Here is a 14773-nt window from a genome sequence, read left to right on the forward strand (position 1 = left end):
TGTCAAACAAATGATTTGATCTAACGTTCAATTTCCGACAATGCCTGGAGGCAGCGCCAGCCTCCGCCGTGGTCTGAGTATTAGTGTTTTGTGGACTATGATTATTCATGCAAGATTTCTGATCAAAACATGCCATCATGCAAGTCATTTCTATGCATTGAACAAGCACAATTATTTATGTATTTGTTTGGAAATCTTTCTGAGTAAATGTAAGCCCTTGGCCCGAGGTGACCCCTTAATAAACAGACCCTTAACCAATCGGTGTGAAGCCCATGTAGAAAAAGCATTTGATGTGGGTAACAAAGATAAAATGAGTCGAGAAGTTAAGTGACACGCTTTAAAATATTGACTATTGTTCTTTTTTTTTTCTTTTTTTTTTACCTCTTTGCATTTTTTTTGCCTCTCAAATGAAGTGGAGATACAAGGATAATCAGCATTAACAAACCAAGGAAAACCCTCGTCCTCTGGGTCTTTATGTCTCTAGTCCCCCGCTCCTTCCTCTTGACTCGCTCTATGAAGACAATCCTCCGTTACAACCCTCCCGCCCCCCCGCCCCCCCCACCCCCCCCCCCCCCCCCCCCCCTCCCCACACTCCGACCCCGCACCCCCAAGACTAGTTTCCCCCAACGGAAATCCGTTTGCTTGCATCCACATCTCGGTTCCCCAGTGAGTTCCTCTCCTTCGTGCTCTAGCAGAAGTTACTAGTCTCTCTCCCAGTGGAGCTGGTCTGAGCGTCTGCCCCTTCCAGCACATCTCTTCAGTGTTTTGTCTTTTTTTTTTTTTTCATTCCCTTATTGTTTTTTGATCAGTAGTGCAGATGCAACGCCGTGGCACGGTACGCTGATTATGTCTGGGCGGCCTTGAGTTCAAGTGTCTTTAAGCTGCGCCCGATCAGGCGGGCTCTCTCTGCGTCGATACAAGAATGAAGTCTGTAAACAAAATTATTGAATAATTTTCTTTTTCTTACTTGCAAATGAAATAATCTGTACATCTGTGTGGGTTAGATGGTTTCCTCTCGCTTTGCTTGAAGTTACATTATTATAATTATTATTGTTATTGTTGGGATTATTACTCCAAAGCTCTAACATTTAGATTCCCTGACGTCTTTCTGGTTCCTTCCCTTCTCTTTCCGTCCTCCCCGGCCCTCCTGGTTGTCGTCCTGCTTCTCCTTGTCAGGTTTGGTTACACTGTCATAGGAGGGCAGCGAGCCTGTGGAGGGCGTGCCCTCCTTCTTTTCATGATCCTGATTGGTCCCGCCGTTCTCCACCTTATTGTTGGCCTGCTTCCGCTTGCACACAAAGCCGCGCCGCGCCAGGTAGGAGCGGTAGGCCCTCTGGATGATCTTGGCCGACACGTCCTCCTGCTTGCGCCTCAGGGTGGTGGTGATGGGCTCGTAGGACACCTTGGACGGGTTGGCCGCCACAAAGCGCTCCTCCATCTGCTGCCGCAGCATGTCCAGCTCGCCGCTGTCGCCCAGCACGCGCTTGGTGAAGGCAAACAGGATGTCCAGGCAGTGGATGCGGTCGCCGCTCACCATGGGCATGTCCATGGCGATCAGCTCGATGGTGTTGGGCTTGGACACGCGCAGCGGTTGGTCCAGGGAGTCCGCGAAGTCGGACAGCTTGGAGTAGGTGATGAACTGCGAGGCGTCCGGGTCGAACTTCTCCCAGATCTCGTAGAAGGTCTCGAAGTCGTCCTCGCTGAGCGGGTCGGCGCTCTCCTCGGTGGCCACGCTGAAGTTCTCCAGGATGATGGCGATGTACATGTTGACCACGATGAGGAAGGAGATGATGATGTACATGACGAAGAAAAAGATGCCCACCGAGGGGTTTCCGCAGTCGCCCGTGGCCGGGGTGCCGGCGTTCTCCAGGGTGGGGTCGCAGTCCGGGGGGTAGTTGAGGATGGGCAGCAGCAGGCCGTCCCAGCCCGCCGAGGTGGTGATCATGAACAGGCAGATCATGCTGTTGCCGAAGGTCTCAAAGTTGTACATGTCGTCGATTCCGGCCCCGTGTTTCACGTAGCCAAAGTTAGACATGCCGAAGATGGAGAAGATGAACATGACCAGGAAAAGCAGGAGGCCGATGTTGAACAGGGCAGGCAGGGACATCATCAGGGCAAACAACAGAGTCCTGATGCCCTTGGCTCCTTTGATGAGGCGGAGGATCCTGCCGATGCGGGCCAGTCGGATCACCCTGAACAGGGTCGGCGAGACAAAGTACTTCTCGATCAACTCCGCCAGAAACATCCCTGAAGTGGAAGCAGAGAACACATGATCAGTGTGACTGAAAAGAAGAGTGTGGTAATGACTTACGGTGGTCTAAGCGAGAGAGCCACTAGAGACCTCAAACGGCTGAGCCCACCAGGGACTCCTCGCTCTCAAAATACATCAAACCCGCAACAAACATGCTCTCCCCGCCTGCAAGAGCAGGATTGTTTATTTCTGCACTCTCAGGCAGTGCAGGACAACCTCTCACACCTCACCAAACACAGGTCTCTGCTGTCATCGTGACGACCTCCACGAGAGGAGAAACCAACAATCGAAGGCTTACCCACGACGGAGAGGATGACGACCACCACGTCGAACACGTTCCAGCCGATGGTGAAGTAGTAGTGCCTCAGCGCGAACAGCTTGAGGACGAACTCGGTGGTGAAGGCCACAATGAACACGAAGTTGACCCAGTAGAGGATGTGCTCCGTCTCGTCCGTCTGGTCGTCCGTCTCCACCATCATGGTGACCATGTTGAGGCAGATGAGGATCATGATGGAGATGTCAAAGACCTGTTGCGTCACGAAGTCAAACACCATGCCCTGGAAAGCGTTCTGTAGAGAGAGGGAGAGGGAGAGGGGAAGTGTGAGGCAGGGCTAAGAGGCTGGATAGACAAGCTCTGTCAGAAGCACCATAGTCATCTTCACATGCTTATATGCCGCCGTCAAGGTCGAAGGTAATTTGCCGTGGCGATATTCAAAATGGAGGACAGATGACTCCAGTCCTTACCAGTGGCCTGGGTATCGGTTTCTGCGGTTTCTTGGATCCTAACTTCTTCATGGCATTGTAGTATTTCTTCTGCTCCTCCGTCATGAAGATATCCTGACCTCCAAAGTATCGGAGGCAAGAGAAAAATGGTTACAATCTGACCTCAGAGAAACCACCAGTGTCACCGTGTAGTGAAGGTTCTGGTCGTTTCTAAAAGGCTGGAACTGAGCAGGCAGGAGAAGTCCCATTATACAAACCACCTAGTTCAGCATCCAAGAGAGAGATCAGTTTCTGGTTAAACATAATAATGTCCCAGTCATACATTTGACAGCCATCATTACAGTCTGCATAATCAACGAGAAAATCAGCTTATCTTTTTCTTCTGTTGATTGAAGTTGTCGATGATGACACCGATGAAGAGGTTGAGGGTGAAGAAGGATCCGAAGATGATGAAGACCACAAAGTAGACGTACATATACAGGTTGTCTTCGTAGATGGGCTGGTCCTCCACCTGTAAAGCACCCCCAAATCAAACAGACCATCCAAACAGCCATGTTCTAGTACTCATTAGCCAACGAGACCTGAGCCTCTCTGGCCACCCCTACCTTTCTGGAGTCTATCGCTGCGTACATGATGTCCATCCAGCCTTTGAAGGTGGCCTGTGAGGGAGAAGACACAAAGCGTGAGACCTCTGCTCAGCGGCAATCGCACACCCGGAGAACGGGACGAGCGGACGCTCACCACTTGCAGCAGGGCGAGGTAGCCGGCCCCCACGTTGTCGAAGTTGATCTTGACGTTTTTCCAGCGCACGTTGGTGTAGTTGGCGTTGATGAAGGCCAAGCACTCGGTCTTGTTGTTGACCTCGTGGGGCAGGAATATAGCCTCCGCCGTCTCGTTGTAGCAGTAGTAGTACTTCCCCGCAAACAGGTTGACGCCCATGATGCTGAAGATCAGCCAGAAGATGAGGCACACCAGCAGCACGTTCATGATGGAGGGGATGGCGCCCACCAGCGCGTTCACCACCACCTGGGGAGCACAGGGGGGGGGGGCGCTACTGTCTCCGCAGTCTCCAAGGGCCCACAGAAGCATCTCGTCCACATGCAGGAACCCTTGCACCGGGTGCAACGTTTAAGAATGCAGAATATGTCCTTTGTTTTTTTTATTATTTGTTTTGTGTGTGCATTTTTGATTATGTCTGTGTGTTGTAATAAATATATTTTTACAAAAAAAAAAGATTGCGGAACTAGTGTGAGGAGGAATATGATAAGATAAACGTAGATAGTCTATTTGGGTTCCATGTTTCCATTGTACCGAATATTAGGGCACGCATGTGGGGGCTCAAACAAATTATTACCAAAACAGTTTTTCCTATAAAGTCTGTGTGCACCGGGTAAGAAATGAGCCGCCTGGGGTAAGTTTGTCCACCACAAACTCCCCTAATAGCAACGATAAGGGGCTACCAGGAGAGCTTTAGCATCGATAGAAGTTCAACATCACAACTTTAAAGTCGCAGTGAGTGTGATTGAGTTCTGAGCTCAATAAACCGCTCAGGGTGAGCGGGACGGGTTGGCAGTGTCGATGGTCTCGCAAACAAAGAGAACTTTTTTTTTGGGAGAATATTTCAGGACGATCAATTTATAGGATGTGATTTGAATTACACAATTATTGAAAACAACATGGATCAGCATTGACTACAGATATGTCGAGGTCATCTATGTGTTCAATTGTTCCCCGCTCTCTGGTCAAGCGCTGAGATTGATAAGTTCCCCTTGAGTTTCAGTTGTAACCTCCAGCATGGTGACTCTACTGCTGACCTGGGGCCAGTCCTACCTACGGGCCCTGGCTTACCCTCATCCCCTCGAAACGTGAGAGGGCCCTCAGGGGCCTCAGAGCTCTCAGAGTCCTGAGCGATTTGATTGGTCCCAGATCGGAGTAGCCCAACGCATTCGCTATCAAGCTCACAATGGACACCTATAGGGAGAGAGAGAGAGAGAGAGAGAGAGAGAGATAGAAAGAGAGAGAGAGAGAGAGAGAGAGAGAGAGAGAGAGAGAGAGAGAGAGAGAGAGAGAGAGAGAGAGAGAGAGAGAGAGAGAGAGAGAGAGAGAGAGAGAGAGAGAGACAGAGACAGAGAGAGACAGAGACAGAGAGAGACAGAGAGAGACAGACAGACAGAGAGACAGAGAGAGAGAGAGACAGAGACAGAGACAGAGAGAGACAGAAAGACAGAGAGAGAGACAGAGAGACAGAGACAGAGAGAGAGAGTAAAGGAAAGAGGGAGAGATCGAGATAAAAAGAAGAGAGAGAAGGAAAGTGGGAGAGAAAGAGAGAGAGAGAGATCAAGAGAGAGAGTCAAGGAAAGAGGGAAAGAGAGAGAAGGAAAGGGGGATAGAAAGAGAGTCGGGGAGGGGGTAGGGCAGAAGAAAGCACACGATAAAGGGGTGCCCAGAGAGCGACGGTACTTAAGAAGGGGACGATAACAACAGAGACTAGGCTGATAGGGTTAGATAGTTAGGTAGAAAGCAGGAGGTTAGAACGGAGAACAGAGGTGAGCTACAACGTTACGAGAGATAGCCACGACACTCCCCCAAGTTTTTTTCTGGATATGTGTTTTAGTTTGCGATTAACTGAGTTTGCTCTTAGTTTGGCAAACGGGGGGGGGGGGGGGGCGGGGGGGTGAAGCCCGCTGAGCAGCTTACGACAAGCTGTCAGCACTCCTGGAAAGAAACTTGTGGTGGAAAAAAACGGTGGGAGGGAGAGAAGATGGAGACGATGGGAGAGGAGGAGGAGAAAAAACCCATCGCACAACAACAAAGAAGTCACCGCGGCACAGGAGATTACCACGAGACACACGGAAAGGAAACCACACGCTGGTTCACACACCAAGAGAGCAGCTTGAGTTACACAGGGAGAGAGGGGGGGGGGGGCTGGGGGGGACTACTCTCTGGGGAGGGGACGGCGGGCGGGGGGGGGGGGGGGGGGGGGGGGGGACTACTCTCTGGGGAGGGGACGGCGGGCGGGGGGGGGGGGGGGGGGGGGGGGGGGTTAGGAGGAGAGGAGGAGGAGGAGGAGAGGAGGAGGACCTGCGAAGGAAGAGCCGTCACACAACACATCGACCTTACCCTGGACCTCCCACACGGGCCCTCTCAGTGCCCCCTCTCTCTCTCTCTCTCCCTCTCTCTCTCTCTCTCTCTCTCTCTCGCAGCAGCAGCAGCAGCCTCTCTCTACCTTAGAGCGAGAGACATACACTTTGTGAGACACCTGCTGTGTGAGAGAGAGGACAGGTCAGTGGCGGGGGCGCTCTTGTTCCGGTCGTTCCCGGAGTCACCGGGATCACTGTGGGAATGTCATAAAGTCCAACGGGGGGGGGCCGTGTCCCGGTGGAAGCCAGACCGCTGGGACCCTACCCGGGAGGGAGACAAGGGGTGGTTAGGCAGCGCACACTTCAGTAGATCTCCCCGATCCCTGCACCCTACGGGTGTCCTACCACAGGACGTCGCTCAGCGTCGCAGGCGCGGACCAGCGGGATGCTCACTGGCTTGCGGAGAAGTTACCCCGAAACGAGGTTGTGAACCTACAGAACGTCAAGAGGCACGTCGGTCCACGAAGCGAGTCATCAGATATTAAATAAGATCAAAACAGGGGCGAACAGTCACTGCTGGTGACGTGTTCTACGTTCCACTTGGAGAACATCAGAGAGATCAATTGAATCAATACCTGATTGATTGGTCGGTACAATCTAATGTATCACATACAGGATATCTGTTTTAGACATTATTGAACGTTCAGATGTAAACGACTCCTCTGCATTCCATCTCCCGGCCGGAAACGGACCAAGGAACCGTTTGACTTTAACGTATTGAACAGCAGAGCGGTAAAGAGAGCCGTGGTTCTCCTGAGAGCAGATCCCTGATAGGCGGACGTGTCAGAGAGCCTCCTCCTGGAAGCAGCCTTCAGCACATCGTCTAAGGAGGTCTGGAACGTGGAGCAGGAGATCGGGTCGCATGTACGACTTTAGCGACGCAATGTTTTGGTGCGTCTGTGGGTCAGTCGTTAACAGTCAAACAGTATCACGCAATCACAGTTCAATTCCATTTTAATGCATCGATACTGTAGACCCACCAGAATATGATGTAAACACGGCATGAAATCAGACGAATACTGAAATAAAGATTTAAAACGTCCACACGTCGGTGTGGGGGTGGGAGACTCACGTCCACGATGAAGAAGTCCAGCCAGCACCATGCGTTGGTGAAGTACTTGACGAAGCCGTAGGCCACCCACTTGAGCAGCATCTCCAGGATGAAGATGTAGGTGAAGACGCGGTCGGCGTACTCCAGGATGATCTTGATGGTCTTCCTCTGCTCGATGTACACGTCCTCGAAGGCCTGGAGGAGAGACACACACCCACACGCACACGCACATAGACACACAACCAAACAGATACACACATGCACACGCACGCGCACACACACACACACACACACACACACACACACACACACACACACACACACACACACACACACACACACACACACACACACACACACACACACACACACACACACACACACACACACAGGCGGGCTGATTAATTTGGAGCTGAATTCCTGGGTTTCAGGTGAAACAACACATGGGCGTGTCTTGGGGAGCGGCTAAATGGAACGTTCTTCTGTTTGATGGCGGGGGGTGTGGGTGGGGGGGGGGGGGGGGGGGGTCGATGGCTGCTCCTCCCCCCCTACAGTCCTGACCACTCAGCCCATCGACCTCCTGCAGCCCGTGTTCACCCCTCCACACATAAGTGGTTCAGATCACTATCTGGCTGGCGTCCTCCACAGAGATGCAGACCTCAGCGAGTTCCTCATTGGGGAGGGGGGGGGGGGGCAGGGCCAACAGCACTCTGATGTCCATTAGCGGCGGCATCACGCCACGTCACGCACGAGGAAAACGCAGAGCAGCTACTTCCTGGCCTTTGATGACACATTCCCCCATAGCGCCTGTGTTTTTTTGTGTATGTGTGTGTTTTTGTGTGTTTTTGTGTGTTTGTCTTTCTGTCTGTCTGTGTGTCTGTGTGTCTGTCCGTCTGTGTGTGTGTGTGTTCGTGTGTTTTTGTGTGTGTGTGTGTGTGTGTGCGTGTGTGGGTGTGCGTATGTGGGTCCACTGCCCTGGGATGCCATGGTTCCCAACCTTGGGGTCAGGAGCCAATCGGGGTCCCCTGTTTTGCATATGGGGTCGTAGGAGATTGCTGAAACATGCTCTAGATATTTGATGATTCATTTGGGCAAACTGTTTGTTTAGAAGGCCTCCTAGACGTCCTGTAAGAAGGACTGACTTCCTGAGGTTTCAGAGCCACGAACAAACTACTACTAGTCCCAAACTACTACTAAACCCTAAGTGTGTAGCGACTGGAAGCAGCTGGAAATGGGGTCAATGGGGACAGGGGCCAGAAGAGGTCTCGGACCCCCGGTCGGGGTCTTACCAGAGCTCCACTACTGAGCAGGATCATGAAGATGATGAGGGTCTCGAACCAGTTGTGCTCCACGATCAGGTAGCAGGTCTTCCTCAGGAACCACCAGTGCTTGCCCCAGCCGTGGGTGATGGGCACGTCGCAGCACTTGTACTTGGCGATGCATTCTGGTTGTCAGGGAAACAGAACAGGTACGATGAGCCTTACTGGTCCCAGCGGTGTTCACAGACTGGTCTGTTCTGGCCGCACTGCGGACAGCAGGGCCCTGAGATGTGTTAGGACACTTTGGTTAGACAATTTGGGGGAGACAATATGGGGTGGGCAACATTGGGGTGACACTACGGGGGAGACACTATGGGTGAAACAATATGGGAGACACTATGGGGAGAAACTATGGGGGAGACACTATGGAGGAGACAATATAGGGGAGACAATATGGGGGAGACGATAAGGGGGAGACAGTATGGGGGAGACAATATGGGGGGACATTATGGGTGAGACACTATTGGGGACACACTATGGGGGAGACCCTACCGGTGAGACACTACTGGGGAGACACTATGGGGGAGAGACAAAATGGGGAGACAACATGGGGAGACACTATGGGGGAGAGAAAACATGGGGAGACACTATGGGGAAGACACTACTGGGGAGACACTATGGGGGAGAGACAAAATGGGGAGACAACATGGGGAGACACTATGGGGGAGACATTATGGGGGAGACATTATGGGGGAGACACTATGGGGGAGACGGGGGGCCCCCTACCGTCGGTCCAGCAGGCGTCCGGGTCCAGGTACTCCTCCACCACCTCCACCAGCGCCACCTCCTCCAGGTCGGGCTTGATGTCGATGGTGCTGCCCTCCGACGAGCTGGTGTCGTCCAGCTGGGGACAGGAGCAGGGGTCAGGGTTAGGTGATCCCCGGACCAGAGGACACAGGGGGGTCAGGGTTAAGGGATCCCCAACCCGGAGCTGGGGGGGGGGGGGGGGGGTGCTCTCCCCCTCCTCCTCTATCCTGGGGGTACCCTGTCGTGTAAGGCCCCTCTATTCCACTGAATCATTCCTCCACTGAGGTGACCTTGGGAGTCACAGACGTCCCCGTCTACGTCAGGAACCCCGGAGTGCGATCGCTGCACCAGCGAGGAAGGTGACGGTGTCATCGTCACACAACGCCCCGATATTCAAAGAGCCCCTTCAAACACTTCAGTGTGCGCTCCGGACAACGTGGGAGATTCTGAGGAGACGGCAGTATAAGTGAAAGGGTTGTGTGTTTGCAGCAGGGGCTGGCCTCCTCCTGCATAGATTCAGCACTGAGACATCATCACCGACACCGGACAATGAGTCAAGGTGGATCAGCGGAGCAGCGCTGCTGTACGCAGGCCTGGTGTTGAATGAACACACTCTGGCACACATGCAGTACCCAGATGCAGTGAGCCATTCCACTGCACGACCAGAGAATGATGGTGCACTTTAGAGTCCTGAGCAGGCAGCCAGCGGCCGCATTCCAGCTCTCGCTCTCGCCTACTCCCCAGTTCTCTCTCTTACTGTGTGTCTCTACCTCTCCTTCCTTCTCCCTCCCTCCCTCTCTTCCCTCCCTCCCTCCTTCTGTCTGGGATACCACAGCACTGAAGCCCCACTCTCTCTCTCTATGATTGGCTGACAGCGCCTCTACCCTCCTCCAATGGCGGTGTTGGTGGGCGGGGTGGGCGGGGACGTGGGGGGTGACAGAGAGAAGAGCCTGGAGAGACACTGCAGGTAAAAGGGGGGAGGCTGCTTCTCTCCGTCTGGACCCGCTTACCTCTGCTAACCAGGCCAAGGTCACCCCCCCACCCAGCGTGTATCAAACATCTCAGACGGTGAGGACCAGCAGGAGAGCGTTGGAGGGGATCGACTCCTGAGAGAGTAGAGGTGCTGAGCCCGTCTAGCTCCCCCCCTGTCGGTCTCTGGTCAGTCCTCTGCCTCCCTCCCCTCTGTCTCTGGTCAGTCCTCAGCCCGCCCCCTCCCTCCCTCCGTCCACACAGACTGAGCAGAAGGTTCCAGACGTCCCCCCAACGACACCCACCCTAAAACTTCATCTCTTCCCAGCGACTTACGCACAATAGTCATAAGCCCTCATTAGAATACTAAACATCATCTTCGCTAACATTTGTGCAGCTGGAAACGATACAGCGATTATTATAATACGCTGCGAAGCAACGCCTTTTGCCCGACATCCTCCTACAACGTGAGGGGAAGCGGATACGCCGGTTGATCAACTAAAGAGGAAGAAACAGCCATGGGCCACACCAGGGCCACACCGGTTCTCTACTCACGTCTTTGCTGTTCTCCACGTCCGACTCGCTGCTGAAGTCCTCCGTGTTGAGGTTCTCGAAGTCCGACTCGCCCACGGCGATGGGCACGCACACGGTGAGGTTGGGGTTGTGGATGAAGGACATGTAGTCCTCGTCGATCATGTACTTGCCCACGCTGCTGCCGATGCCACTGGTGGTGCCGTTGCCGTTTTTGGCGTAGTCCAGCTCGCGGTTGATCTCCACGCCCGTGTGGTTGGCGATGCAGTTCAGCTTCTTGTCGTACATGTCGTCCAGGGGCTTCTGCTCGTCCTCCAGCGGCTGAGGAGTTTACATTGCGGGGGCGATTAGCAAACGCTTTTATCCAAAGCGACTTACAATGAGTACATTGGTCAGAAGAAAGAGAAACAACACTATATCGCTGTCGGTACAGTTAAGGATGTTCATAGAACCAAGTGCCAAGCCCAAACAATCCCTAGGTTAACCCATTCCCCGTACACAACAAAGATAGGATAAGACGGGGAGGCTAAGCCGAGTCCAGGTGAGGAATCAAATCAATGTTTTGTTTAATCCAAGGACGAGTCGTGTTGAAACCATTGCAGCGACAACGAAGAACACAACGAAGAAAAAACAACCGCGGCAGTTACTGGTGTCGTCCAGTAACCGTGGTTTCTGGACGGTTTCCACGGTTACCTTCTTGAGGATGTGGGCCATGAGGATGCGCATGTGGACCTTGAACCAGGCGATGCCGATCTTCATGCGCGCCATGGCCAGCTGCAGGTTGTTGGGCTCGCCGTCGTCGTCCGTGGCGGCCAAGTTGTCAGCGCTGAAGGAACTCAGCAGCAGGGCAAGGAACAGATTCAGCACCTGGAATACCAGGCACAGTAGCCGTCATACACAGCCCCACCACACCCCTACTCGACCGGTTACTGATCCCCCCATAGGCGCTTCTATCCAAACTAATAGCAGCATAAGGAATAAACAACAGTCAGCTCTTCGTGGTGTCATCCTACCGACCATCTATTCCCATCGCTCTTCTCATTTACATTACATTTCATTCAGGGCCTTTGGACGCTTTTATGCAAAGCGACTTACAATAAGAACATTTATCAGGAGAAGAGAAAGGACAATACATCGCTGTCGGTACAGTAAGGATGTTCATGGAACCGAGTGCCAAGCACTTGGTTCTATGAACATCTATGAACGCAACTATACAACTACAATCTATGAACACAACTCTAAAAATCGCTAGGAAAAAGTGCTTCACAATGCTAAGTACTGTTTATAAGTGCTAGGTTGTACACAACATACAATGGGTGCGTAAGAGAGGCATGGAGGGGGTAAGGGTCTAGGTGAACTCTGCTCCTCCTTTGCCCTTCTCCTATGTGTCGTTGCACTCCTTACCACCAGGTTGCCGATGACCATGACCATCATGAAGACGGTGAGGCACATGGTCTGGCCCGCCACCTCCATGCAGTCCCACATGGTCTCGATCCACTCGCCGCACAGCACGCGGAACACGATGAGGAAGGAGTGGAAGAAGTCGTGCATGTGCCAGCGCGGCAGCACGCAGTCCTCGGCGATCTTGCACACGCAGTCCTTGTAGCTCTTGCCGAAGAGCTGCATGCCCACCACGGCGAAGATGAAGACGATGATGGCCAGCACCAGGGTCAGGTTCCCCAGGGCGCCCACCGAGTTACCGATGATCTTGATCAGCATGTTGAGGGTGGGCCAGGACTTGGCCAGCTTGAACACTCTCAGCTGGAGGAGGAGGAGGAGGAGGAGGAGGAGGAGGAAGAGGAAGAGGAGGAGGAGGAGGAGGAGGAGAAGAAGAAGAAAGAGGAGGAGGAGGAGGAGGAGAAGAAAGAGGAGGAGAAGAAAGAGGAGGAGGAGGAGGAGGAGAAGAAAGAGGAGGAGGAGGAGGAGGAGGAGGAGGAGGAGGAGAAGAAAGAGGAGGAGGAGGAGGAGGAGGAGGAGAATAAAGAGGAGGAGGAGGAGGAGGAGGAGGAGGAGGAGGAGGAGGAGAAGAAAGAGGAGGAGGAGGAGGAGGAGGAGGAGGAGGCGGAGCGGGAGGAGGAGAGGAAGAAGAAAGAGGAGTAGGAGAAGAACAAGAAGAAAGAGGAGGAAGAGAAGAAGAGGAAAGAGAAGGAGGAGGAAGAGGAGAAGAACAAGAAGAAAGAGGAAGAGGAGGAGGAGGAGGTGGAGGGGGAGGAGGAGAGGAAGAAGCAGGAAGAGTAGGAGAAGAACAAGAAGAAAGAGGAGGAGGAAGAGAAGAGGAAAGAGAAGGAGGAGGAAGAGGAGAAGAACAAGAAGAAAGAGGAGAAGAAGAACAAGTAGAACAAGAAGGAGAAGGAGAAAGGAGGAGGAGGAGAAGGAAGAGAAGAAAAGAGGAGGAGAAGCAGAAGAAGTTCAAATTGGTTGCGATTCAAAGCATTCCCAAAATGAGCCGTTAGAGACCTCCTGGAGAAGAGACCTTCTGAGCACCAATCAGGAGGTTCCAACTGATCTACCACCAGGTGACGCTCCGCCCCCTTCTACAACTCACCAATCGGAAGGATCGCAGCACAGACAGACCCTCCACGTCAGCCAATCCCAGCTCCACTAAACTCAGGGTTACGATGAAGCCGTCAAAGATGTTCCAGCCCTCCTGGAAGTAGTAGTAGGGATCCATGGCAACCAGCTTGGCAAACATCTCCGCCGCGAAGATCCCCGTGAACACCTGCAGGTCAAAGGTCAGGTCAGGCTGGCTGCGGGGATGTATATTTACATATATATATTTACATAATCATCCATAGAATACTGATACAGAATGGGTTAGGGTTAGGGCACACGGCATTAACCACTTCAATATTTTAATTAATTAAAGTTCTCCCCCATTTTATCATCTGTTTTAAGTTACAACTATTTTAGAAAATCCCTTTGATTTAAAATAAAGAAGGTATAAAGCCCTAAATGATTAATTATCTGCATATATCTGCAAACGATCTTCCAGCATTCTGCTGGGCTATTGGGAACAAATTCTTAAAAAATAAAAGAAACAGAAAACAAAGCGAAAGCAGCTGAGGTTTTTATGTGATTACATGGACGACTGCAGGAGGGGAAAAGTGGAGTGTAAGCAGTGAGTGGAAAGCTGTGGTTTTGCCTACGTAGCGTTTGGTTTGATGTGCTGCTGATTATAAAAAAAAGGATTGCTCTCCCTCTCTCTCTCTCTCTGTGGGTGATTCTCCAGACAGAGCAAGGTCATAGAGCAGCCGGAGCAGTAGCACTGTGCTGTCCCAGCAGCATCATGGTACTGTCCCAGTCACAGCTCAGTAAGGGTCCCAGTGGTAGCACTGTAGCGTCCCAGATAAAGCACTGTAGTGTCAAAATAGCAGCACTGTGCTGTCCCCGTCGCAGCACTGTGCTGTCCCCGTCGCAGCACTGTGCTGTCCCAGTAACAGCACTGTAGTGTCCAAGTAGTAGTACTGTACTATCCCAGCAGCAGCACAGTAGCTTAGGACCCTAAACTGTCCATCTCCCAGCACCCACCAGCCCCCCCCAAGGCCCACCCAGTGATCCACTGTACCCATCAACCCCCCAGTGCCCACCCGGAGGTCCACTGCATCCACCGGGGCCCCACCCCCTGCTCCACTGAACTCATCAACCTCCAGAACTGCAGCGGTGCCTTGTTTTCTCTTCATCTTCTGACAGCGTGCCAATCCCCATGACCTCACTTTTCCCGCTCCCCCCCTCTCCCTGGCAGCAGCCAGCAGACAGCGCGTCTGCTGTCTGCCGGTCACTGGCGGCTGAATCGTGTTATGCGATGAAAGCCGATTGGGGGAGAACCGAGTCAGTGCTTTGAATTTGGTCAAGTGAAGCTCGGAATAGATCCTTGGAAGAGGCCGCTTTCAAGGCTTACGATCAAGCCCATTGATTGGAGGGAGAGGAGAGCAGAGAGAGAGAGAGACGTTGAGTGTGTGTGGGTGGGGAGGCCGGTAGAGAGGGAGGAGAGGGAGAAGGTTCAAAATGGACGGGGAGAGAGTCTGACTGACGTCGGCGCTTT

The 14773-nt window shown here is 52.8% G+C and overlaps 1 protein-coding gene across 1 annotated transcript in view; it reads right to left on the minus strand.

Moving 5' to 3' along the window:
- Positions 1–983: 983 nt before the first annotated feature.
- Positions 984–14773, minus strand: part of scn8ab (sodium channel, voltage gated, type VIII, alpha subunit b) — a 40857-nt gene continuing 27067 nt past the window's right edge. The window contains exons 15-28 of the mRNA XM_056606129.1: positions 13277–13450; positions 12136–12492; positions 11425–11598; positions 10756–11052; positions 9211–9328; positions 8455–8609; positions 7187–7360; positions 4823–4945; positions 3716–4000; positions 3580–3633; positions 3348–3485; positions 2996–3100; positions 2550–2820; positions 984–2247 (exon numbers count right to left, since the gene is read on the minus strand). Of these exons, the coding sequence (XP_056462104.1) occupies positions 1082–2247; positions 2550–2820; positions 2996–3100; positions 3348–3485; positions 3580–3633; positions 3716–4000; positions 4823–4945; positions 7187–7360; positions 8455–8609; positions 9211–9328; positions 10756–11052; positions 11425–11598; positions 12136–12492; positions 13277–13450 (3591 nt within the window). The 3' untranslated portion in view covers positions 984–1081. The remainder of the gene's footprint in view (positions 2248–2549; positions 2821–2995; positions 3101–3347; positions 3486–3579; positions 3634–3715; positions 4001–4822; positions 4946–7186; positions 7361–8454; positions 8610–9210; positions 9329–10755; positions 11053–11424; positions 11599–12135; positions 12493–13276; positions 13451–14773) is intronic.

Source organism: Gadus chalcogrammus, chromosome 13, assembly GCF_026213295.1.
Source record: "Gadus chalcogrammus isolate NIFS_2021 chromosome 13, NIFS_Gcha_1.0, whole genome shotgun sequence".
Classification (NCBI taxonomy): Eukaryota; Metazoa; Chordata; class Actinopteri; order Gadiformes; family Gadidae; genus Gadus; species Gadus chalcogrammus.